The following is a 25,334-nucleotide window of genomic DNA, read 5'->3' on the forward strand; positions in this document are numbered from 1 at the left end:
TTCAGGACAAATTACATAATTTATTAAGAGTCAATGGTTGATGTGGAGGAGCCATTTGCATTACCCAAACTTTGAACTGATGACTGAAATGTAGTGTCATGAAATGTTGCAATGTTTGTCATGGTGGCAATGGTGCTGGATAAGGAATCCAGTAAAATTGAAAATGAAGTTAGTTTATTATTGTCAGCTTTTGTCTGCATGCCATCCAGACAGATAATTCCATACATTAGTACATTGAGGTAGTAAAAAGAAAAAACAGAATGCAGGATATAGTGTTACAGTTACAGAGAAAGCGCAGTGCAGGCAGAGAAATAAAGTGCAAGGGCCACAACGAGGTAGATTGGGAGATCAAGAGTTCATCCTTTAGCGTATGAGAGGTCCATTCAAGAGTCTGATAACAGTGGGCTAGAAGCTGTTCTTGAGCCTGATGATATATGTTCTCAAGCTTTTGTATCTTCTGCCCAACGAGAGAGGGGAGAAGAGAGAATGACTGCGGCGGGTGGGGTCTTTGATTATGTTGGCTCCTTTCCTGAGGCAGCGGGAAGTGTAGGCGGAGTCAGCGGAGGGGAGGCTGGTTTCCGTGATGTGCTGGGCTGTGTCCACAACTCTCTGCAGTTTCTTGCGGTCTTGGGCAGAGCAGTTGTCATGCCAAGCTGTGATGCATCCGGACAGGATACTTTCTGTGGTGCATCTGTAAGAATTAGTAATTGCAAAGAATAGGCACCCATGTCCAAGTCAAAATGAGGAACAGCTTGGAGCTAATAGTTACCCCACAAAGTTATTCCACTTCTTCTAATCTGTGTTTCATATCATAGAATCATCGAACTTTATGGCACAGATAGAGTCCAGTCATTTAAAAATAAAACAAAAATTGGTATATTGGTAAATTGGTTTATCATTGTCACATGTACTGAGGAACTTTGTTTTGAATACCATCCATACAGATCATTTCATCACATCAGTACGTCGAGGTAGTACAAGGGAAAAGCAATAACAGATTGCAGAATAAAGTGTTACAGTTACAGAGAAAGTGTCTTGGGCAGGCCGACAATAAGGTGCAAGGCCATGATGAGGTACGTTGTGAGGTCAAGACACCATCTTATCATGCAAGGGGACCATTCAATAATCTTATAACAGCAGGATAGAAGCTGTCCTTGAGCCTGGTGGTATGTGCTTTCAGGCTTTTGTATCTTCTTCCCAATGGGAGGGGGGAGAAGAGAGAATGTCCAGGGTGGGTGGGGTCTTTGATTATGCTGGCTGCTTTACCAAAGCAGTGAGGAGTGTAGAATGAGTCCATGGAGAAGGGGCTGGTTTCCATGATGTGCTGAGCTGTGTCCACAACTCTCTGCAGTTTCCTGGGGTCCTGGGCAGAGCAGTTGCCGTACCAAGCCGTGATGCATCCGGATAGGATGCTTCTATGGTGAATCGATAAAAGTTGGTGAGTGTCAAAGGGGCCATGCCGAATTTCTTTAGCTACCTGAGGAAGTAGAGGCACTGGTGCACTTTCTTGGCCATGGCATCTATGTGGTTGGACCAGGTCAGGCTATTGGTGCTATTCACTCCTCAGAACTTGGAGCTCTCAACCCTCTCGACCTTAGCACCGTTGATGTAAACAGGAGTGTGTGCACTTGCAAGTGGAAATCTAAAATAAAAACAGAAAATGCTGGAAAAACTCAACTGGTCAGGCAGCATCTGTGGGAAGAGAAACAGGGTTAACATTTAATCAGAACTGGGAAGGAGACAAAGGAAGCTCAATAAACTGCAGGGAGGGTGAGGGAGAGGGTACGTCTGATAGTGTAAAACTGGGGTGACCATGGGGATAAGCTGAAAACAAGGTTATCTGGTCAATGAGTGATTGAGAACTTCAACAAAATAAGGTAGAAGTTGCAAAATGTAGAGCAGGAAGACATGCCCGGCATACCACGCAAATTTCTGCAGTTGTTTGATTGTATGAGAAGTGTGTCTACATTGAATGTTGGTGTAAATTGTATAATGATCTTGAAAAGTGCAAAGTGATGTGAAAACTCGGATGCATAAAATATCCCTTCATCATACCTTCGGTTGTTAAAAGTAAGATTTGTGAGCATGGTGCAATTAGGTTTTGGCATTTTCCTGGCTTAGTCATTTTTTATTTCTTATCCTATTCTCGTTCCCACTCTCATCCCCAATCAAGGTGAGTTTTGTGAGAGATTCTCAGTGTTCCCCACGATGGCAGTGATGTCTTTTTAAGAAGGCACCTCTCCACCACCAATACCAATTAGGGATGGGCAATAGATGCTGATATTGTCAGCAGTGCCCACGTGCTATAAAATGGGGTTGAAAAACCTGTATCCTACTTTCAAGTGTTGAAAATATATTCCGAAGGCTGCTTGAAAAATTGTTGTGTGTTTTCATCGTGAAGTATTTGGCATTCTTACTCAGTCTTCTTTATTTAGCTGTCAGGGAAAAAAAACACCCCTATTTTAACTTTCTTTCCTCTGGGAATGGAGGACTTGCCTGTCAGCTCCGTTTCCAAGGAGAGAGAAGCAAAGTTGACAAATGAAAAGTCATTGACCTACGTTGTGTTTTTCCTCAAATGCTGTCTGACTTGAAGAGTATTTCCACCATCTTCTGTTTTTATTTAGGAGTCCAGTCATGTCCATAGTGACCAAAATATAGCTCAGTTACTCTCACCTTCCACTTCTTCCTCCATTGCCCGTGGGTCTTGCCTTTTCAAATGTTTGTCCAGGTACTTGTTAAGTCCGACAAGAATCTCTACCTCCATCACCCTTTCAGCTTGTGCTGGATTGAGGAAAACACAATAGAAATATGAGGCTGGAAAGAAAGTCTTGGAACTCGAGGGTTGAGAGATTTCAGCTCTGAGTTAAAATGGAGGAGGTGGGGTTGATCCCCTTGGAGCAAAGAACACTGAGAACAAACTTGTTAGAAATGTCCAAAATCATGTCCAGTTTAGCCAGATAAACAGAAGGAAGTCATTTCTAAAGGAGTAAAGGGAATAGATTTAAACTTATGAGCAAAAGCTGCATACACAGAATTTGCTTACAGATACCCAGAGGACACAAAAGTTGATCTATAAATGCAAAGTGTCGGATGAAAGGTCATTGACCTGAAACTGTAATATGATCTGCAATTCACTGCCCTGTATTGGTATTGGTTTATTATTGTCACATGTACCGAGATACAGTGAACAACTATGCTTTGTGTGCCATCCAGATAGATCCTGCCATACGTCATTACTTCAGTGTAATAAAAAGAAAACAGAATGCAGAATGTAGTGTTACAATTACAGAGAAAGTGCAGTGCAGGCAGACAAATAAAGTGCGCAAGGGCCATGAGGAGGTAGATTGGGAGATAGTTCATCTTTTAGCCTATGAGAGGCCCATTCAAGAGTCTGATAACAGTGGGATAGAAGCTGTCCTTCAGCCTGCTGGCATGTGTTCTCAGGCTTTTGTATCTTCTGGAGGGGGGAGAAGAGAGAATGTCTTGGCTGGGAGGGATCCCTGATTACGTTGGCTGCTTTCCCGAGGTAGTGGGAAGTGTAGACGGAGTCAATGAAGGGAAGGCTGGTTTGCATGATGGACTGGGCTGTGTTCACAACTCTCTGCAGTTTCTTGTGGTCTCGGGCAGAGCAGTTGCCATACCAAGCCATGATGCATCTGGATAGGATGCATCTATAAAAATTGGAAAAGTGAAACAGAACCTTCAAAAAGGAATTGGCTGGGATTGTTTGCAGGGACATAAGGCAGAGCAGGGAAATAGGAATGATAGGATGCTGCACCAGGATCAAGCATAGATTTGATGGGCTGAATGGTTTCCAAAGCCATCGCAATTCTGGTTTGTGGCCTTTTCTGTTTTTATTTTATATTAAGGAATTCCTTAATGTTAAATAGAAATAGCAGGTCAGGCAGCTCCTACGGAGAAAGAAACAGAGTTAGATTCAAGCCAATGACTTTCAACAGAAATCTTGCATTTGTATAGCGACTTCTGTGACCTCTGGGCATCCTTAGCCACATTATAGAAATGTAATGTTTGGGCATCCGGAGTCGATAAGTTTTATTGCAGGTTCTGATGCAGGGTTTCGACCCGAAACGTCGACAATTCCTTTCCTCCCACAGACGCTGCTCGACCTGCTGAGTTCCTCCAGCAGATTGTTGGTCCAGATTCCGGCATCTGCAGTGTCTTGTGTCTCCATATTAATGTTAAGCTTTGATGCTGTTGGTTCTTGCCCTTAGGATGTTAAGACATTTGGCAAAATCTTTTTGAGGGAGAATTATTTCAGCAGCAACATGACAGATATGTGCTGGTAAACAAAAAGAATTCCCAAACCGTGGCAGGATCTGGAATTTTTATCAAGTATACCTTTTTGTTTTCCCTGGTACTACCTCAATGCACTGTTGCAATAAAATAATCTTTATGGATGGTATGGAAGACAAGTTTTTCACTGCACCTCGGTACATGTGACAATAATAAACCAATTTACCAATTTAATTTACTAATTTACACTGCAGAATAACACGTTGTGTAATGGTTAGCGTAACGCCATTACAGTGCCAGCAACCCGGGTTCAATTCCAGCCACTGTCTGTAAGGAGTTAGTACGTTCTCCGCGTTTCTGCGTGGGTTTCCTCCGGGTGCTCCGGTTTCCTCCCACATTCCAAAGATGTACGGGTTAGGAAGTTGTGGGCATGCGTGGCGACACTTTGCGGGCTGCCCCCAGAATACTCTACGCAAAAAATGCATTTCACTGTTTATTTCAATGTACATGTGACTAATAAAGATATCTTTTAAAAAATAATAAAACAAAAGTACAATTGGGATATGCTACCTCATTGGCACATAGCTTGCAGAGAAGAAGGTTTGTGTGCAGCACACTTCTTAGCTGTAGAGTTTCCAGATGGAACGAGTTACAGTAGGGCAGTCTCATCTGATCTTGGATGGATGTTGATCAGCAGAACCAGTTAACCATATAGAAAAACCTTCATTCCAAGAAACCATGAAAATGGTGTATGTATTGATGAGCACAGGCCTTATTTCCAGCTCCCATACTTTCCATCAACACATTATATCCTCAATCTGTGGTACTAAATGCTCTACCTAATTCTGTAACAGTAACACTGCGTTGCACTCTGCCCCTGAAATTTAGTTCCACGGAATGGATTTCAGGAGGAAAATAAAACACACTCTCATTGCTATTTTCCCCACTGTGATCAGACTTCTGAACCAACCACTTCTTTCACACCCCCTTCCCAGTGGTGCTGCCATGCTCTCGGATTGTTAATTCCCCCTCTCTCAGTTATGCCGTTATTGTCACTTTACCATTTCTTTCTGCGCTACTTCAGATTGCACTACAATCTTTGCTCATTGCTGTATGTAGTTGTTGTATTCGTTATGACCATGTATACAGTTTACTCTGTGAGATTCACACAAGCAAGGAATTTCATTGCACCCTGGTGCAGATGACAATAAACTAACCTGAGATCTGCCACGCAGCGTGTTTTGTGTAACTGACCACCAGGAATGACTGCTGTACCCAGAGATTGGTGCAAGTGTGGAAATCACGCACATGGTGGGATAGATGTGAATAGGAGAGAGTTGTCTGGGGGGAAGCTGGATGCATTCATGAGGGAGAATGGAATATTATGCTGATCAGGTTCAATGACGAGTGGAAGATTGTTTTGAGCATAAATAACTGCAGGGTAAGCGGGGAACGACCCTGATCTTCACCAGAGTAAAGGACATGGAGGCTGGAGAATTCAGGGAGGGATACACTGATATCTGTATCAGGAAGGTGGAACAGGTAGAAACATTGGAGCACATTATCGTGGATGCCATGGGAAGCAAGTGAGAAAATTGTCGATGGAGATTTTTGCATCTTCATTGGCTGTAGGTGCGGTACCAAGATAGCTGATGTTGTTCCCTTGTTCAAAAAGGGCGGTGGGGATAAGCTTCGAAACTGCAGGCCAGTGAGCCTTACATCAGTGGTAGGCAAGTTGTCAGTGAAGATTCTGAAAGGCAGGACTTAGGTTCACTTGGAAAGGCTGGGGCTGATCAGGAAGAGTCAGCGTGGTTCGGTGCAGGGGAGGTCACGTCTCACAGATGTGATTGAGTTTTTGAGGCAGTGAATCAGGAAAATTGATGTAGGAATGTGGTAGATTTGATATACGTGGACTTTAGTAAGTCTCTTGACAAGGTCCTGCATGGCAGGCTGGTCCAGAAGGTTAAGGCGCAAGCGATCTGATATTGACAAACTGGATCCAAAACTGGCTGGGTGATACAAGGCAGAGGGTGTACCACAGGGATCAGTGTTGTTGCTTGTCATATATATAAATAACTTGGATGACATTAGTAAGTTTACAATGATCTGAAAACTGGTGGAGTCAGAGAAAGCAAAGTAGATTTCAAAGATACAGCAAGACACAGATCAGAGGGAAAGTTGGGAGGAACAGTGCAAGATGGAATTCAGTCCAGACAAGTGTGAAGTAATGCCCTTTGGGAAGCCAAATTCTGGTAGGACATAGAGATAAAATGACAGGGACCTTCAGAGCATTGATGTACAGAGAGATCTTGGGATTCAAATCTATAGGTCACTGAAAGTGGCAACAGGTGGATAGGGTAGTGAAAAAAAAGAAATTGGTTTGTGTATAAGGGTTGTGACATCATATTGTAGCTGTACAAAACCTCAGTTAGACTGCACTTAGAGTATTGTGTACAGTTCTGGTCACCACGCTACAGGGAGGATGTGGTAGCAATAGAGAGAGTGCAGAGGAGATTCTCCAGGCTGGAATGGAGGGCTGTAGTTATAAGGAGAGATTAGAAAGGCTGGTTTTATTCTCAAAGGAACATTGGATCCTGATGGGTGACCTTATAGAAGTATATAAAATTGTGAGGAATAGTGTAGGTAGTCAAAATCTTTTTCTGAGGGTGGGGGAGTCTAAAACTAGAGGTCATAGGTTAAAGGTGAGAGGGGAGAAGTTTACAGGAGATTTGAGGTGAAGGTTTTTCACACAGAGGGTGGCAGTTATCTGGAATGAGCTGACAGAGGAGGTGGTAGAGGCAGTTACAATCACAGTGTTTCAAAGGCATTTGCACAGATACATGGGTAGGAAAGGAAGAGAGGGATACTAATGTGCACAAATGGGATTAGTGGAGATCGGCATCATGGTCAGCATGGACAAGATAGGCCAAATGGCCCCATTTCTCTGCTGTGTGTTTCTATGATTCTATTGTGCTATAAAATGGTTACTGGAACAATTGGAACCTTGTTGATACGATTCTCACTATTTATACTTTGACTTTTCTCCAGTGATTAAGATATCGCCAGGATGCATATCCGTCCACGTTACATTGTTGACCGATCAGCTTATTCCATTCCTGAATTTGATGAGGAGTACCAGAAGAAGGTCAGGAGTTACCCCCATTCACAAAAAGTACGGAAATTCTTCAGGTAAACCAAGATTAATGTCCATTTTCCTCTGGCGACTGTTTTGAAGTCTTGAATTATTTTAATTTTTTTCATCTGGAACTGTTGCTGAGCACTCCAACTGCATGGGTCTGATGTCCAACTGAATGTGTGCACTCTGCATGCCCATGGCTGTGTAAGCAAGGGTTCTATTTGATTTGACATTGTGCTGGGTAAACGTTGCCATGAGCAGCGTCCAAAACCACATTCAGTAAAGGTTCTCAGGAGCAAAAAACAAAGAGCTGGAGGAATTCAGTGGGTTAAGCAGCATCTGTGGGGGAAAGGAATTGCTGACATTTTGGGTTGAGATTCATTCAGTGAAGAGAACAAAGGGAATCTCAGTGATCGGCTGAAGCCAGGGTGATTCTCTCTCCACAGATGCTGTCTGACTTGGTGAGTGTTTCCAGCATTTTCCGTTTTTGTTTTAGATTTCCAGCATCTGTTAATAGGTTTTCGTAAAACTACTGAAAGCAGACAATTAGACAGATGCCTTTGATGAAAACACTTCTACACAGATTAATCTGTAAAAATGAAGTGATTTCTTTCTTTGATATTTCCCAGCTGTTCAACGTCCCATCTCAAGTCCATCCTCCTACAACTCTTCCCAATACTCTCATGGCTTCCAAAGTACAACTTCAAGAAGGCTTTCATCTTTGATGTTATTTCGGGTATCAGTGGTGGGACAATTCAAGTACCTCAAGGTAAGAAGCATTCTTTGTCAGACTAAACCCAGCAACAGTTTTAAGCCGGTAACACCAACAAAATAATGGCTTCAATCCTGAGAAAGTAAACTCATAATGCTTAGCACAATACCACTCATTAAAACTGGTGATGGTTTATATCCTTCAATTTTTCTTACTTTTGTTTTCATAGCTCCCTGAAAGTGGCTGCACAGGTTGATAGGGTGGATGGCATACTTGCCTTTATTAGTTGAGGCATTAAGTTCGATTCAGGAAGTTATGTTGCAGCTTTATAAAACTCAGGTTAGGTCCCATCTGGAGTATTGCATTCAGTTCTGGTCACCCCATTTACAAGAAGGATGTGGAGGCTTGGAGAAGGTGCAGAATAGGTTTACCAGGATGTTGCGTGGATTGGAGGGCATGTGCAATGAGGAGAGGTTGGACAAAGAGGTTGTTTTCTCTGGAGCAGTGGAGGCTGAGGGGACACCTGACGGAAGTTTCTAAGATTATGAGAGACATAGATAGAGTACATAGCTGGCATCTTTTTCCCAGGATTGAAATGTCGAATTCCAGAGGGCATGCATTTAAGGTGAGAGGGGGAAAGTTTAAAGGAGATGTGCGGGGCAAGTTTTTTTACACAGAGAGTGATGGGTGCCTGGAATACGCTGCCAGGGGTGGTGGTGGAGGTAGATACAATAGAGGTGTTTAAGAGGCTCTTACATAGGCACATGAATATGCAGAGAATGGAGGGATATGAACATTATGCAGACAGAAAGGATTGGTTTAGTTAGGCATTTAATTACTAGTTTAATTAGTTCAGCACCAGATCATGGGCTGAAGGGCCTGTTCTATGGTTTCCTGGCAGGATCCATTGGTATTGATTAACATCCCATTGAATTCCATGTTTCACATCTGCAAAACTGCAAAGAAATTGGGAACAGAAAATGCTGGAAACACTCAGCAGGTCAGGCAGCATCTGGGGAGAGAGAAGGAGAGTTATCACTTCATCAGAACTGGGAAAAGTAAGAAATGGAACAAGTTTAAGTTGCAGAGGAGGTGAGAGTGGGTACTTCCGTGCCAGTGGGTACGAAAAGGAAGGTCTTCGACACCACAGCAACTAGCTGAGACAAGTAGTGAAATCTGAGAAAAGGTGATGAAGGTGTGTTGAAGAAATGTGTGTTGGAGGACGTGAATGAATTTTGAAATAAAATTTCTCCCAAAGTACTCTAAAATGTAACTGTAACCAGAGGATTACATTTCTCTCTGACTATATAATAGCCAAGGTTAAAATCTTCCTAATTCTAGTGTTGTAGAATCATTCAGCACAAAAACAGGCCCTTCAGATGGGTCCTCGCTGACCATTAAGTATCCAGTTACACCAATCCTACACTAATGCCCACATTCCCATCAACTCCTCCCAGGCTGTACCACTCACCAACAGTGGCTAATTAGCCCTCCAACCCAGGAAAACGGAGCACCTAAAGGAAACACGCAGTCACGGGGAGGACGTGAAAGCTCCACACAGGTAGAGCCTGTGGTCAGGACTGGACCCAGGGTACTGGAGCTGTGAGGCAGCCACTCTGTTATCTCACCATGGCTGCCAAATTTTTGACACCCTCACGATTAAAACAAACTCAAAATTGATGAATTGCCATTCAAGTTTGTCTTGATTGTACAATGCGGCCTTGTGCTTCACTCCCTGTTGAATGAACAAGTCAGAGCTAAGTTACTGACTGTCTTTTAATGTATTGATTTTTCAGGATTGGACATCACTGCTAAGCTCAACAGTTATTGTCCATCCCCAATTGTCCTTGAGAAGGTGTTGGTGACCCACTTTCTTGAAGTGTTGCATTCCTTCTGGTGAAGGTGCTCCCACAGTGCTGTTCATGGGAGGGGTCAAGTTACAGGATTAGGTCGCAGTGATGATGAAGGAACAGTGAACTATTTCCGAATCAGGATGGTGTGCGAATTGGAGGGAAGCCGAGTGTTCCCTTGTCCTACCAGTTGGGGGATTTGGGGTTTGCAGATGAAGGAGCCTTGACATTTTGCCGCAGTGCATCTTGTATCCACTACTAATGGTGGAGACATTATCTAACCAGCACACTCAAATTCATCTTCAGACGGATGATTAGCACTTGTGTGATTTATCTCCAGAATTTTATGGAAAATTTACAAATTATAAGCAGAAACAAACTTGTCCTCTACCACACAGCTAAATAAGTGATTATATTGGTGTGTTGAACTCTGCTTCCAGAACTTGGTTGTGTTGAAGCCAACACATTTTGTTAGTGTAAAACAACTATATACATTACTTTATCACCCAGTAAATGCAATCCTATTTTTTTTCCTGTTATTAACTGCAGAAAGGTACATGCAGTGGATGCTAGCTCATTAGAAGTAATTAAAGTGGAGGTAGATAAATTTTCAAAATTGGAATTGGTTTATTATTGTCACTTGTACCAAGGTACAGTGAAAAACTTGTCTTGCATACCATTTGTACAGATCAATTCATTACACAGTGCATTGAGGTGGTACAGGGTAAAACAATAACAGAATACAGAATAAAGTGTCACAGCTACAGGGAAGTGCATTGCAGGCAGACAATGAGGTGCAAGGTCATAACAAGGTAGATTGTGAGGTCAAGAGTCCACCTCATGGTATAAGGGAACCGTTCAATAGTCTTATCACAGTGGGATAGAAGCTGTCCTTGAGCCTGGTGGTATGTGCCCTCAGGCTCCTGTATCTTCTGCCTGATGGGAGAGGGGAGAAGAGAGAATGACCTGGGTGGGCGAGGTCTTTGATTGTGCTGGCTGCTTCACCAAGGCAGCGAGAGGTATAGACAAGAGTCCATGGAGGGGAGGCTGGTTTCCGTGATGTGCTGGGCTGTGTCCACAACTCTCTGCAGTTTCTTGCGGTCCTGGGCAGAGCAGTTGCGATACCAAGCCACGATGTATCCAGATAAGATGCTTTTTACGGTGCATTGATACAAGTTGGTGAGTGTCAAAGGGGACATGCCAAATTTCTTTAGCCTCCTGAGTAAGTAGAGTCACTGATGAGCTTTCTTGGCCGTGGCATCTACGTAGTAGCTAGAGGGTTATGGGGGATCTGACATAGAGGAGGAGATTAACACTGGGGTAGATCAGCCATGATCATAGGGAGTCATAGAGTCATACAGTAATACAACACAGAAACAGGTTACTCGGCCCAACTTGTTCATGCCGACCAAGATGCCCATCTAAGCCAGTCCCATTTGCCCGTGTCTGGCCCATATCCCTCTAAACCTTTCCTATCCATGTACCTATCCAACTGGCTTTTAAATGTTGTTGTTGAACCTGCCTCAACCACTTCTTCTGGCAGCTTGCTCCATATACGTACTCACCTCTGCGTGAAGAGGTTGCTCCTCAGGTCCCTTTTAAATCTTTCCCCTCTCACCCTGAACCTATGCCCTCTAGTTTTGATTCCCCAACCCTGAGAAAAGGACTGTACACGTTCACCCTATCTATGCCCCTCATGACTTTATACACCTCTATAAAGTCACCTACACTCCAAGGAATAAAGTCCTAGCCTGCTCAACCTCTCTCTCTAACTCAGGCCCTTGAGTCCTGGCAACATCTTTGTAAATCTTCTATGCCCTCTTTTCAGCTTAAAGATGTCTTTCCCACACAGGGTGACCAAAACTGTACACAATACTCCAGGTGCAGCCTCAGGAATGACTTGTACAACTGCAACGTAACATCCTAACTCCTATACTCAGTGCCCTGACTAATGAAGGCCAGCGTGCCATGTTGAATGGTGGGGCAGGCTTGAAGGTCCGAGTGGCCTACTTCTGCTCCTATTTTGTGGTGTTGTTCTGCAGGGCTAGTTATATTGCTTCAGCTGCTAATAAGGAGTAGCCCTGTAACATGTGCTTTATTTAACAGGCATGGCCTTTGCCCTGCTCGCCAGTCTCCCACCAGTCAATGGACTATACTCCTCGTTCTTCCCTCTTATTATCTACTTCTTCCTTGGAAGCATACACCATATGGTCCCAGGTTGGTTCACCTTTCTTTTTTGAGTGTATTTTTAAATATTTAATGCGTAACATCACGTTTGCCAAAATGTTAATCTTTTATGGCTTGTGTTTACGATAAACTCGGATGAGCTTTTGTTTAATTTGTGCTTATATTTCTATTGACTTCATTTTGACAAGGGATGACAAAATGAAGACATTTTGCCTTTGTCACCTTGTCTTACAATTCACTTAACTAACCAGTTGAGCAGGCAAGCAGAGAAATCCTTGACAGATTCTTGAGCCGGCAAAGAGTTGATGAAAAGAGTGGACATTGAAGTTACACAGAGAGCTAGTGAGGTCCAAGAGAGAAAGTCAAACTAAGGTTTCAGGTGAAACAACAAGTGATATGATGTCCATAGATTCTTCTGCATACTGCTGTTCAGTAAGGGTAAAGCATCTAACCTGACATTCTTTATTGGTGATGAGGAACACTTAGCTAACAGTAGTGGCTGATATTGCAGTGTGTCAAAAGTCTTATGGCAGAGTAGACTTATTAGAGTCATATAGCAGAGAAAGAGGCCCTTCAGCCCACAGAGTCTGTGCTGATCATCAAGGACCCGTTTACGCTAATCCTGAACTAATCCCATTTTATTCTCCCCACATTCCCATCAACTCCACCCAGGTTCCTTTCCATTCGCCTGCACACGAGGGGCAATTTACAGCAGCCAATTAACCAACCAACCCGCACATCTTTGGGATGTGGGACAAAACCGGAGTACCTGCCGGAAATTCAAGTGGTCACAGGGAGAACATGCAGACTCCACACAGATGGGACCTGTGCCCCTGGAACTGGGAGGGCGGCAGCTAAAACAGCTGAGCTCCCATGTCATTTCCACAATTCTGGAGTCTCCAACAGTTCTTCATTGATAAGCATCTTGCCTGCTAAATATGAATTTAAAGAATGATTACAGCACTATTTGACCCATTGAGACTATGCCGTTTCTTTGTAGAGAAATCTGTCAATCCTATGCCCTGGCTCTATCCACAAAGCCTTGCCTGTATAATTCCCTCTTTGAAAGCCTTGACTCTTGCAAACAATGTGATCATCACCCCTTGCCAGAAAACTACCTTGAATTGTGGAACCATCGCAACACAGAAGAAGGCCATCTGGCCTATTGAGTCTGTGACTCACAAACCTCTCTGCGAGCAAGGCTGAGAGTGCGATCACTTGGTGTGAGGATTTACAAATGGGAACCAGTGTGGTAGATTTTGAAGTGAGGTAACTGCCTGGTAACGTTTAGGCGAATGACTCCGTGGAATTCGCTGCCCCAGAGGGTCGTGAAAGCCAGATCTTTGGGGGTATTAAAAGAGGAGGCAGTTAAATTTTTGAATAATCGGGAAACTGATTGCTATGGGGATCTGGTACGGAGAAAGAGAGAGTCCATCAAGTCTATGTTGGTTCTCAATCCCATCAATCCCAGTCCCCCACATAACTTCCCTGTTATCTATTCCCTCTCACACACATCCACCAATCCCTCCCAGACTCTTCTACCAACCCACAAGTCTTTGGGATGTGAGAGGAAACTGGAGCATCTGGGAGAATGTGCAAACTCCACACATACACACTCACACACACACACACACTCACACACACACAACACACACACACTCACACACACACAACACACACACACACTCACACACAACACACACACACTCACACACTCACACACACTCACACACACACACTCACACACACACAACACACACTCACACACAAACACACTCACACACTCACACTCACACACACACACAAACACACTCACACTCACACACACTCACACATACATACACACACACATACACACTGACACAGACACATATACACACATGCACTCACATACACACACACATACACACACATACAACATAAACACACATGCATGCACACACACACATATACACACACACTCACACACACACACATACACTCACTCACACACACACATACACACACACTCACATGTGCGCACGCCCACACACACACATACACACACATTCACACACACACACACACACTCACACACACACACACACACACACACACACACACACACACACACACACACACACACACACACACACACACACACTGCACCAGAGGTCAGGATTAAACCGGATCATAGGCTATTACTTCACAGAAAAAATATGCAATAATAAATGTGCAATCCATTCACAATCAAACCTGCCAGCTATTCAAAATGGTTGTAATAAAGCAGAGGGCTCAGGGAAAAAGTGAATGCAGCCTCTCAGATGATTCCACTTAAGTTCCACCCCCAGACATGACTAAGTCCAGAAGAGGAACAAATAGTTGGATGCAGCAGCAGCTGAGCTCGAGTGCTGCATCCCAACGCACAGACGCAGACATCAGTGATGAGCTACCTGACCAGGAGGCCATCGCTGGAAGTTCTCTTTGGAACCATTGTGTAGAGAGTTGTGGACACAGCTCAGTCCATCATGAAAACCAGCCTCCCCTCCATGGACTCTGTCTACACTTCTTGTTGCCTCAGGAAAGCAGCCACATAATCAAAGACCCCTCCTATCCCGGACATTCTCTCTTCTCCCCCCTCCTTCCATTGGGCAGAAGATAGAAAAGTTTGAAAACATGCAACACCAGGCTCAAGGGCAGCTTCTATCCCGCTGTTATAAGACTCTTGTATGGACCTTTTGTATGATAAATTAGAATTAAATCAAATAGGTTTATTATTGTCATGTGTACCGAGGTACAATGAAAAACTTTTTTTTGCATGCCATCCATACAGATCATTTCATCACATCAGTGCGTTGAGGTAGAACAAGAGAAAACAATAACAATGCAGAATAAAGTGTTACAGCTACAGAGAAAGTGTAGTGCAGGCAGACAATATAATGCAAGGCCATAACGAGGTAGATTGTGGAAGAGTCCATTTTATCATACAGATGACCTTGTAAGATTATCATAAAAATGAACTCTTGTCCTCATAATCTACTTCATCATGGCCCTTGCACCTTATTGTCTGCCTGCACTGCACTTTCTCTGTAATTGTAACATTGTATTTTGATTCTGTTATCAATTTTCCCTTATACTACCTCAATGTACTCATGTTTTGAAATGTATCTCAGTACATGTGACAATAATAAACCAATACTAATACCAATAGAGGAGAGTACATTTCTGCTCATAGCTCTGTGGAAATTAAGAATGACAAAAAGAAATCATATTTCCGCAGCTGGCCATGAATTTATATTTGGTGTCGGTTTCCAACAGGTACGTTTGCTGTGTTGAGCATTATTGTCGGGAATGTGGTGCAAACTCTGGCTCCAGAAGAAAATTTTCAACACTTCAACGAAACTCTGAACAAGACAGTGACAGATATTACTGCTATGAATGCTGATCGTATGCACATTTCAGGAACTCTGACGTGCTTAACAGCTATAATACAGGTAAAGAACTCATACAAATCTCTGGCAGATGGAAGTCATTAAACACAAAGTGGAATGAAATGCAAATTTAACAAGTATTTTTGAAAAATATAGGAAAAGAAAACAAATTACTCAGCTCCAAAGTAGCAGAAAGTTCATAGATATTGCGTCTTGGGAAGATTGTTCTGTAATTACATAGACCCACCAGTAGGGAGTACGTTGGAGGTCAGACTGTGATACAGTGCTGTTGATTCTCCCCTCTGCTTTTTCTTCTGTTCACCATTGGCCTATCTGAAGTTAGGGAATTTGTCCTGGAGTTTCAACTAGTCCTTGCCTTGTGGTGTTGAACCAAGGGGTGATTTATTCACCATTCTATGAGAAGGGGCCTTGGGACCTTTCACACCAGCTGAGAGGTCTGAGAGAGCCTCAGGTTAATGGCTTGTCAGGAGATGTCAACTCACCAGAGTGCCATTTGGATGTAGGTTCCCATGTCTCTGAAGTGAGTCTTGAATCCACAAAATGAGGGTATAGCAACCTTAGGAAGCTGCGGGCATGCTATGTCGGCACCGGAAGCATGGCGACACCTGCGGGCTGCCCCCAGAACACTCGACGCAAAAGATGTATTTCACTGTGTGTTTCGATGTACATGTGACTAATAAAGATCTTATCATATAACTTATCTAATGTTCAAACAACTGGTCTGGCAACTGGTCCATTAATCTTGAGACACTGGTTCGAATCCCATCGAGGTAACTAGGGAATTTAAATTCAATAAATTAAATAAATTAGGATTTTTTAAAAAATCCTAGTGTTGATAATAGTGGCCATGAAACCACTAGGTTGTCTTAAAATTTCATCTGCTTTATTAACCTCCTTTTGGGCTGGGGGAAGGAATCTGACTCTTTACCCGGTCTGGCCTCAATGTGATTCCAGACCCACCAATACCGCTTTTAGGATGCCTCAATAAACAAAAAAATGTTAGAGGAACTCAACGGGTCAGGCAGCAACTGTGGAGGGAAATGGACGATCGATGTTTTGGGTTGAGGCTCTTCATTTGGATTGAAAGAGTAGAGGGGAGATAGCCAGTATCGAGAAGGTGAGGGGAAGGGGGTGAGGCAAGAGCTGGCAGGCAATAGGTCGATCCAGGTGAGGAGGGGCAATAGGCAAGGAGGAAGTTCTGGGTGGTAGGTAAATTATCTGTGGCATAGGGATTGGAAGGAGAATCAGGATAGAGTTGATGGGCGTGTGTAAGAAAGAACAGATTACAAGGAAATACGTGGGGGAAGGGAATTGATGAGATTGAAAGCCAACATTGATGTAATAGACCAAATTACCTCCTCTATCGTATCAGAGTATGAGCACCTTTGGTGTAAAGGACAAAAGTACCCTACCATCAACTGTCGATTTCCCTCCACAGTTGCTGCCTGACCCGTTGAGTTCCTCCAACATTTTTTTGTTCATTGAGGCATCCTGGAACCTCTTCCTGTGCAGTGATTTTGTTGACTCTACATGATGCACTATTGGCCAGAAGAACATACTTACTGAGAAGCTTCCTTCTCGTTGATTAACAGATTTGTTTAGGCTTCGTTCAGTTTGGCTTTATTTCCATTTACCTCTCCGAATCGTTCATCAGAGGGTTCATGACAGCAGCTGGGCTGCAGATCTTCATCTCAGTCTTGAAGTATATCTTTGGTCTGTCTATTCGTGCCTACAGTGGTCCTTTGGCAATAATATATGTGAGTACGTGCCTGGCAGCCAGTAAGTGGATGCATATTTTGTCATTTTGTCTTGGGCTCCACGTTAACATTGCTGACCTTGCTATTTTTGCTTTAACCAGACATTCATTGACATCTGCAAAAACCTTCCCAAAACCAATGTGGCTTCCCTGATTTATGCTTTGATCAGCAGTGTGGTCTTATTCGTTGTGAAAGAGATCAACGTCAGATTTAAACACAAGCTTCCATTCCCCATCCCAATGGAAATCATCATTGTAAGTCATACATTCCAGCTCCATCCATTCCTGGACCTTGCATTGAATTGTAGTTATGACTACTCATTATCCATCACAGTCAGGTTTCTTTCTCGTTGCTGCAGAAAAGGAGTGGATCATTCATTACGGAGACAAATAATGCGTTAATGAGTCAATGGTGAATAGCGGTTTATTATTGGTTTATTATTTTTGTCACACGTACCGAGGTACAATGAAAAACTTTGTCTTGCATGCCACCCAAACAGATCATTTCATCACATCAGTATACTGAGGTAGTACAAGGGAAAAGCAATAACAGAATGCAGAACAAAGTGCTACAGTTACAGAGAAAGTGAAGTCCTGGCAGATGATAAAGTGCAAGGCCATAACGAGATAGGATGGTCAAGAGTCCATCTTATCATACAAGAAATCTGCTCAATAGTCTTATAACAATGGGATAGAAGCTGTCCTTGAGCCTGCTGGTATGTGCTTTCAGGCTTTTGTATATCTTCTGTGTGATGGGAGGGGGGAGAATAGAGAATGTCCAGGATGGGAGGGGTCTTTGATTATGTTGGCTGCTTTCCCAAGGCACCGGGAAGTGTAGACAGAGTCCACGGAGGGGAGACTGGTTGTTGTGATTGTTTTTTTGGTGAAACCAAATGATACACAAATCTGCGTCCTGACGCAGGGTCACAACCTGAAATATCGACCATCCCTCTGCCTCCATGGATGCTGCCTGACCCGCTGAGTTCCTCCAAGCAGGTTGTTTTTGGTTGTAGATCCCAGCAGATCTGCAGTCTGTCGTCTCTCCACACACAAATCTTATGCTGGTCTCAGGTGGAAAGATGTTTGGGGAGCAACAAATTGGATTTAGGGGCGTCGTAAAATGGATGATATCAATTCAGACAACTGCAGCAGACATCTTTGGAATCTTAAATAAAAAAATAAATTGCTGGAAGCACTCAGCAGGTCAAGTAGCCTCTGTGGAAAGAGAAGCAGAGTTAATGTTTCAGGTCAGAATTGGGGGAGAAAATAAACGTCCATTTTAAGTTAAAGAAAGGATGGGGGAGGGGTGGGTAGAAAAGGGTGAGGCCAGGGTTGCCATGAAGATAAGATGATGGAGAAGTTACCAACTGGTCAGTCTGTGTTAGTGGACGGAGAAAATCTGAGTCCAGTTGAGTCCAGAGTACAGTTTACATCATCCTGTTGTAAGAAAGACACCATTAAGCTGGAAAGAGTGCAAAAAAGATTTATGAGGATATTGCCAGGACTCGAGGGCCTGAATTATGGGGAGAGATTGAGCAAGATAAGACTTTATTCCTTGAAGCATAGGAGATTGAGGGGTGACCTTATAGCAGTGTGTAAAAGCATGAGAGTCATAGATTGACTGAATGCACATAGTCTGATTCCCAGGGAAAGGGAATCAAAAACTAGAGGGCATAGGTTTAAGGTGAACATAGAACATAGAACGGTGCAACACAGAAGAGGCCCTTCGGCCCACAATGTTGTGCTGACATAGCTATTCCCTCCTAACTACAGAATGCCCATATCCCTCTATTTTCCTCTCATTCATGTGCCCATCCAAGCCCCTTTTAAAAGCCCCCAATGAATTTGCCTCCACCACCCTATCAGGCAACACATTCTGGGCATCCACCATTCTCTCAGTAAAAAACTTACCGCTCGCATCTCTTCTGAACCTACCCCCTCTCACCTTAAATGCATGCCCTCTGGTATTGGATCGCTCAATAATGGGAAAAAGATATTGCTTGTCCACTCAGTCTATGCTCCTAATAATTTTATACACTTCAAACAGATCACCCCTCAGCCTCCGTCACTCCAGAGAAAAGAGCCCAAGTTTGTCCAGCCTCTCCTGATAGCACATGCCCTCTAATCCTAGTAAACCTCCTCTGCACCCTCTCTACAGCCTCGACATCCTTCCTGTAGTGAGGTGACCAGAACTGCACGCAATAAAAAAAGAGGGGAAAGATTTAAAAGGGAATGAGGGGCAATATATTCATGCAGAAGGTGGTGTGTATACGGAATTAGCTGTCAGAGGAAGTGGTTGAGGCAGGTACAATAATAACATTGGAAAGAGAATGGAGAGGTACATGAATAGGAAAGGTTTAGAGGGATATGGGTCAAATGCAGGAAAACAGGACCAGTTATTTCCATGCTCTATGATTCAATATTACAGATGGATGACCCACAATAGTACTCGGCAGTCTGATACAGGCAGAGAATGTGAGCTACCTGTGACTTCTCCGGAATCTTATCTGAAACCGTGCCAGATTTGCAAAAGTCGATAGGGTTGTTAAGAAGGCGTATGGTGTGTTGGCCTTCATTAGTCAGGGTATTGAGTTCAAGAGCCGCAAGGTGATGTTACAGCTCTATAGAACTCTGGTTAGACCACACTTGGAGTATTGTGTTCAGTTCTGGTCGCCTCATTATAGGAAGGATGTGGAAGCTTTAGAGGGTGCAGAGGAGATTTACCAGGATGCTGCCTGGATTGGAGAGCATGTCTTATAGGTTGAGTGACCTAGGACTTTTCTCTTTGAAGAGGAGAATGAGAGGTGACTTGATAGAGGTGTACAAGATGATAAGAGGCATAGATCAAGTGGACAGTCAGAGACTTTTTCCCAGTGCGACAATGGCTAACACGAGGGGACATAATTTTAAGGTGATTGGAGGAAGGTATAAGGGGATGTCAGAGGTAAGTTTTTTACACAGAGAGTGGTGGGTGCGTGGAACACACTGCCTGCAGAGGTTGTGGGGGCAGATACGTTAGGGACATCTAAGAGGCTCTTAGATAGACACATGAATGATAGAAAAATAGGGGGCTATGTGGGAGGGAAGAGTTAGATAGATCTTAGAGCAGGATAAAATGTCGGCACAACATTGTGGGCTGAAGAGCCTGTACTGTGGTGTAGTGTTCTATTTTCTATGTTCTATGTACTGTGTACTGTGGGTTCCACTGAACTGAGTTGAAGGCTAGATATTACTGTCACTCATTCATTCTTTTGGACACAGAACATCAAGAGAAGGCAACTATTTACTTTGATATTTGGACTTCAACTGAACTGCAGGCACAGTACAATGTTACAAGAGGTGGTCACTTAACGTAGTAGCAACCCAACAAACTTAAAGATAGTCCCTGGGACATTCTGATGAATTCTCAAAGGCTTCTTCACTATTTTTAAATCTCCTTGTTAGGGGCACTTAATGCAATCCAAGATTTGAATAAGAAGTTAAAATGAAATTTAAAAAGTAACTAGCATCAGTAAAATGCCAACAAATAATTAAAAACATTCAATGTAGTTCCTGATCACCCCTCCTCAATGAATGGGGGTTACTGTCAGTACACCAGCCCTAAGGGCCAGGTGCGAAGTGCCTTCAGATTCCTCTCCACTGGGCTGACTGTTGAGTCCAGGATCGCTGTGAAGGGCAGACATGCCTCCAACCTCCAGCTTGTCTCAGGCTCCTGCGTCGGTTCAAGAATGGGTGGGCCACCCTCCCGAACCGCAGGCTGGCAATCTGCTTGGTTCAGCCCAGTGGGTACAAACATTGGCTGGGAGCTGCACTTTGTGATTAACCCACCCGTACTGACTAATCAGACCCTGGTGATATGGATGAGATCTGCAAGTCCCCATTGCCCAGAGTCATAGTGTCATGGACTTGTGGAAAATCGGCCCCTTACGGCCCACCTTGTCCATCCTGACTGTGATACCCATCTACACTGAACCCATTAGTCCACATTAGTATCCATCTACTCTTTTCCTGTTCAAACGTTGCTTAAACATTGTAATTGTACCTGCCTCTACCACCTCCTCTGGCAGCTCGTTCCATATACCCACCATCATCCGTGTGAAAAACTTGCCCCTTTAAATCTTTCCCCCCTCCCCTTAAACCTACCCCCTCTAGTTTGAGACTCCCCCACCCTGAGAAAAGACTTTGTCTCTCTACCCTATCCATGCCCCTCATAATTTTGTAAACCACTCAGAGGTCACCCCTCAGCTTCCAGATGTTGCAGCTCTATAGAACTCTGGTTAGACCACACTTGAAGTATTGTGTTCAGTTCTGGTGTCCTCATTGTAGGAAAGATGTGGAAGCTTTAGAGAGGGTGCAGAGGAGATTTACCGGGATGTTGCCTGTATTGGAGAGCACGTCTTATGCGGATAGGTTAAGCGAGCTAAGGCTTCTCTCTTTGGAGAGAAGGAGGATGAGAGGTGACTTGATAGAGGTGCACAAGATGATAAGAGGCATAGATCGAGTGGACAGTCAGAGACTTTTTCCCAGGGTGACAATGGCTAACATGAGAGGGCATCATTTTAAGGTGATTGGAGGAAGGTATGAGGGGATGTCAGGGGTAAGTTTTTTACACAGAGAGTGGTGGGTGTGTGGAACACACTGCCGGCAGAGGTTGTGGGGACAGATACATTAGGGACATTTAAGAGACTCTTAGATAGACAGATGAATGATAGAAAAATAGGGGGCTATGTGGGAGGGAAAGGTTAGATAGATCTTAGAGCAGGATAAAATGTCGGCACAACGTTGTGGGCTGAAGTGCCTGTACTGTGCTGTAGTGTTCTATGTTCTGTGTTCCAGCAAGTCTTCACTGACATCATCAAGTTTAATTTATGTTTAATTTGTTTATCTTGTTAATGCTGCTTACTTGATGCTATGTGCCTGCGATGCTGCTGCAAGTAAGTTTTTCATTGCACCTGTGCACACATGGACTTGTATATATGACAATAAACTTGACTTTGACTTCAACTTTGGGTGGAGAGGGTGAAATAACTTCACTGCAATGTATTTGCGAAAGGAATAACGCTCTTGCTTTGCTCTTAGGTCGTGGTTACCACAGCCATCTCAGGGGGACTGCACATGCCCAGAAAGTACGGCATCGATGTCGTTGGAGTGATTCCTCTCGGGTGAGTGAGAACTTTAATGGTGAGGCCTAAGACATGAGGAACAGGAGAAGGGGCAGGTCATATGAGCCCTGGAATCCCCTCTATTGTTCAACAAGATCAGCGGTGATCCCGTGACCTGTCTGTTTTCCCAGTCATTCCCCGGATCCGAGATTCCCTGAATGCCCGAAAATCGCTCCAACGCAGCCATGAATCTACTCAATGGTTCTGAGGTTGGCTCATCATTCAAGGGTCGTGGATTCATGGAATCATACAGCACAGCAACAGGCCTTTCTGTGCCAGACATCCAACACCCATTTACATGAATCTTACACTAATCCCATTTTATTCTTCCTGCTCTAACTCCCCCCATAAACCCCCACAGAGTCTACCACTCACTGGGGGCAATTTACAGTGGCCAACTAACCTACTGACCTGAACATCTTTAGGACGTGGGAGGAAACCAGAGCACCCAGGGGAAACGCACTGGGCGATAGGGAGAACGTACAAACTCCACGCAGACAGCACTGAAGGTCGAGATTGAACCAGGGTCACTGGAGCTGTGAAGCATGGACCCCACTAACTGCACCACTGTGCTGCCCAAAAGAAACAATTCCTTCACACTTGGAGATTAGAACCCTTAACTTTTATCCGTTAAAACTTCAGCAAATTTCAGCATTCTACAGGCATGCCTTGCTAATTTACTTACCTATTACAACACAGAAGGAGGCCATTCAGTACATCAGGTTCATGCTGGCTCCCAGGGGAGCAATCCCATCAGGCTCCACTCCTTATTCCAATGTACCCCTGCAGCTTGTTCCCTCTCACACATGTCCATCAAATCTCCTTTGATTCCTTTGCCACTGACCTGCACGATAAGGCAACTTACAGAGACCAGTGAACCTACCAGCACATCACTTGCGCATGGAAGGAAACTGCAGCACCTGGAGGAAACCCACATGGGCATGGAGAGAACGCGCAAACCCCACACAGACAGCACTGGCGGTCAGGAGCAAACTGGTGCTATGAGGCAGCAACACTAACTGCTGCACCAGCCTGCCGCTCTTACATGGAACATAGAACAGCACAGGAACAGCCCCTTCAGCCTATGATATCCATGCCAACCATGATACCAATCCAAACTAATCCCAACTGCCAGTATCCCTCCTTTCCCTGCCTGGATCAACAGGTCACACGAAGGAATGTGGAAGTCCAAGACCAAGTGACGTGGCCCTGCAATTGTCACAATGCTCCATCCCGGTATTGCGTGTGAGGTCCAGTCTTGTTGGGATTATACTGGAGAACTGTCACTCAGACCCTGCATCAGATCATTCTTAGTGAAGTAATCCAGAGGAGGATCAGAAGGCAAAGAGGGTGCAGAAGAGGTTTGCCAGGATGCTGCTTGGGTGAGAGGGCAGGTGCTATAAGGAGAAGTTGGACAAACTTGGGCTGTTTTCTCTGGAGCATCAGAGGCTGAGGGGAGACCTGATAGATAAAATTATGAGAGGCATAGATAGGGTAGACAATCAGAATTTTTTTCCCAGGATAGAGATGTCAAGTACTATAGGGCATCATTTAAGGTGAGAGCTGGAAAGTTTAAAGGAAATGTGTGGGGCAAGTTTTTTTACACAGAGAGTGGTGGGTGCCTGGAATGCGCTGCCAGGGGTGGTGGTGGAGGCAGATACAATAGTGGCATTTAGGAGGCTTTTAGATAGACACATGAATATGCAGGGAATGGAGAGATATGGATCATGTGCAGGCAAAAGGGATTTAGTTTAGAAACATAGAAACATAGAAAAACTACAGCACAATTCAGGCCCTTCAGCCCACAAAGCTGTGCCGCACATGTCCCTACCCTAGAAATTACAAGGCTTACCCACAGCCCTCTTTTATTCAGCTCCATGTACCTACTTAACAGTCTCTTGAAAGACCCTATCATATCCGTCTCCACCACCATTGCCGGCAGCCCATTCCACGCACTCACCACTCTCTGAGTAAAAAACGTACCCCTGACATCTCCTCTATATCTACTCCCCAGGACCTTAAACCTGTGTCCTCTTGTGGCCACCATTTCAGCCCTGGGGAAAAGCCTCTGACTATCTACCCGATCAATACCTCTTATCATCTTATACACCTCTATCAGGTCCCCCCTCATCCTCCGTCTCTCCAAGCAGAAAAGACCAAGTTCCCTCAGCCTGCTTTCATAAGGCATGCTCCGCATTCCAGGAAGCATCCTTGTAAATCTCCTCTGTACCCTCTCTATGGCTTCCACATCTTTCCTGTAGTGAGGCGACCAGAACTGAGCACAATACTCCATGTGGGGTCTGACCAGGGATCTATATAGCTGCAACAATACCTCTTGGCTCCTAAATTCAATTCCCCGATTGATGAAGGACAATACACCATATGCCTTCCTAATCACAGAGTCAACCTGCACAGCCGCTTTGAACATCCTATGGACTCGGACCCCAAGATCCATCTGATCCTCCACACTGCCAAGAGTCCTACCATTAATACTATATTCCACCAACATATTTGACCTACCAAAATGAACCACTTCACACTTATCTGGGTTGAACTGCATCTGCCACTTCTCAGCCCAACTCTGCATCCTATCTATGTCCCTCTGTAACCTCTGACAGCCCTCCAAACTATCCACAATACCCCCAATCTTCGTGTCATCGGCAAACTTACTAACCCACCCCTCCACTTCCTCATCCAGGTTGTTTATAAAAATCACAAAGAGCAAGGGTCCCAGTGCAGACCCCTGAGGTACACCACTGGTCACCGACCTCCACTCAGAATACGACCCTTAATTTGTTTAATTTGTCATGGTGTTCAGGACAGACATCATGGGCTGAAAGGCCTAT

At 44.2% G+C, this 25,334-nt stretch overlaps 1 protein-coding gene across 4 annotated transcripts in view; it reads left to right on the forward strand.

The window, feature by feature from the left end:
- Window positions 1-25,334, forward strand: part of LOC127580870 (solute carrier family 26 member 9-like) — a 117,648-nt gene that overhangs the window by 24,479 nt on the left and 67,835 nt on the right. For 2 of the 4 annotated variants that reach the window (XM_052034832.1, XM_052034831.1), the window contains exons 2-8: window positions 7,303-7,443; window positions 8,020-8,159; window positions 12,059-12,169; window positions 15,437-15,612; window positions 17,163-17,327; window positions 17,429-17,581; window positions 22,406-22,488. In XM_052034832.1, coding sequence (XP_051890792.1) covers window positions 7,322-7,443; window positions 8,020-8,159; window positions 12,059-12,169; window positions 15,437-15,612; window positions 17,163-17,327; window positions 17,429-17,581; window positions 22,406-22,488 — 950 coding nt within the window. In that variant the 5' untranslated portion in view covers window positions 7,303-7,321. The remainder of the gene's footprint in view (window positions 1-7,302; window positions 7,444-8,019; window positions 8,160-12,058; window positions 12,170-15,436; window positions 15,613-17,162; window positions 17,328-17,428; window positions 17,582-22,405; window positions 22,489-25,334) is intronic. The other 2 variants (XM_052034833.1, XM_052034834.1) reach the window with 1 other exon arrangement.

Source organism: Pristis pectinata, chromosome 20 (assembly GCF_009764475.1).
Source record: "Pristis pectinata isolate sPriPec2 chromosome 20, sPriPec2.1.pri, whole genome shotgun sequence".
Lineage (NCBI taxonomy): Eukaryota > Metazoa > Chordata > Chondrichthyes > Rhinopristiformes > Pristidae > Pristis > Pristis pectinata.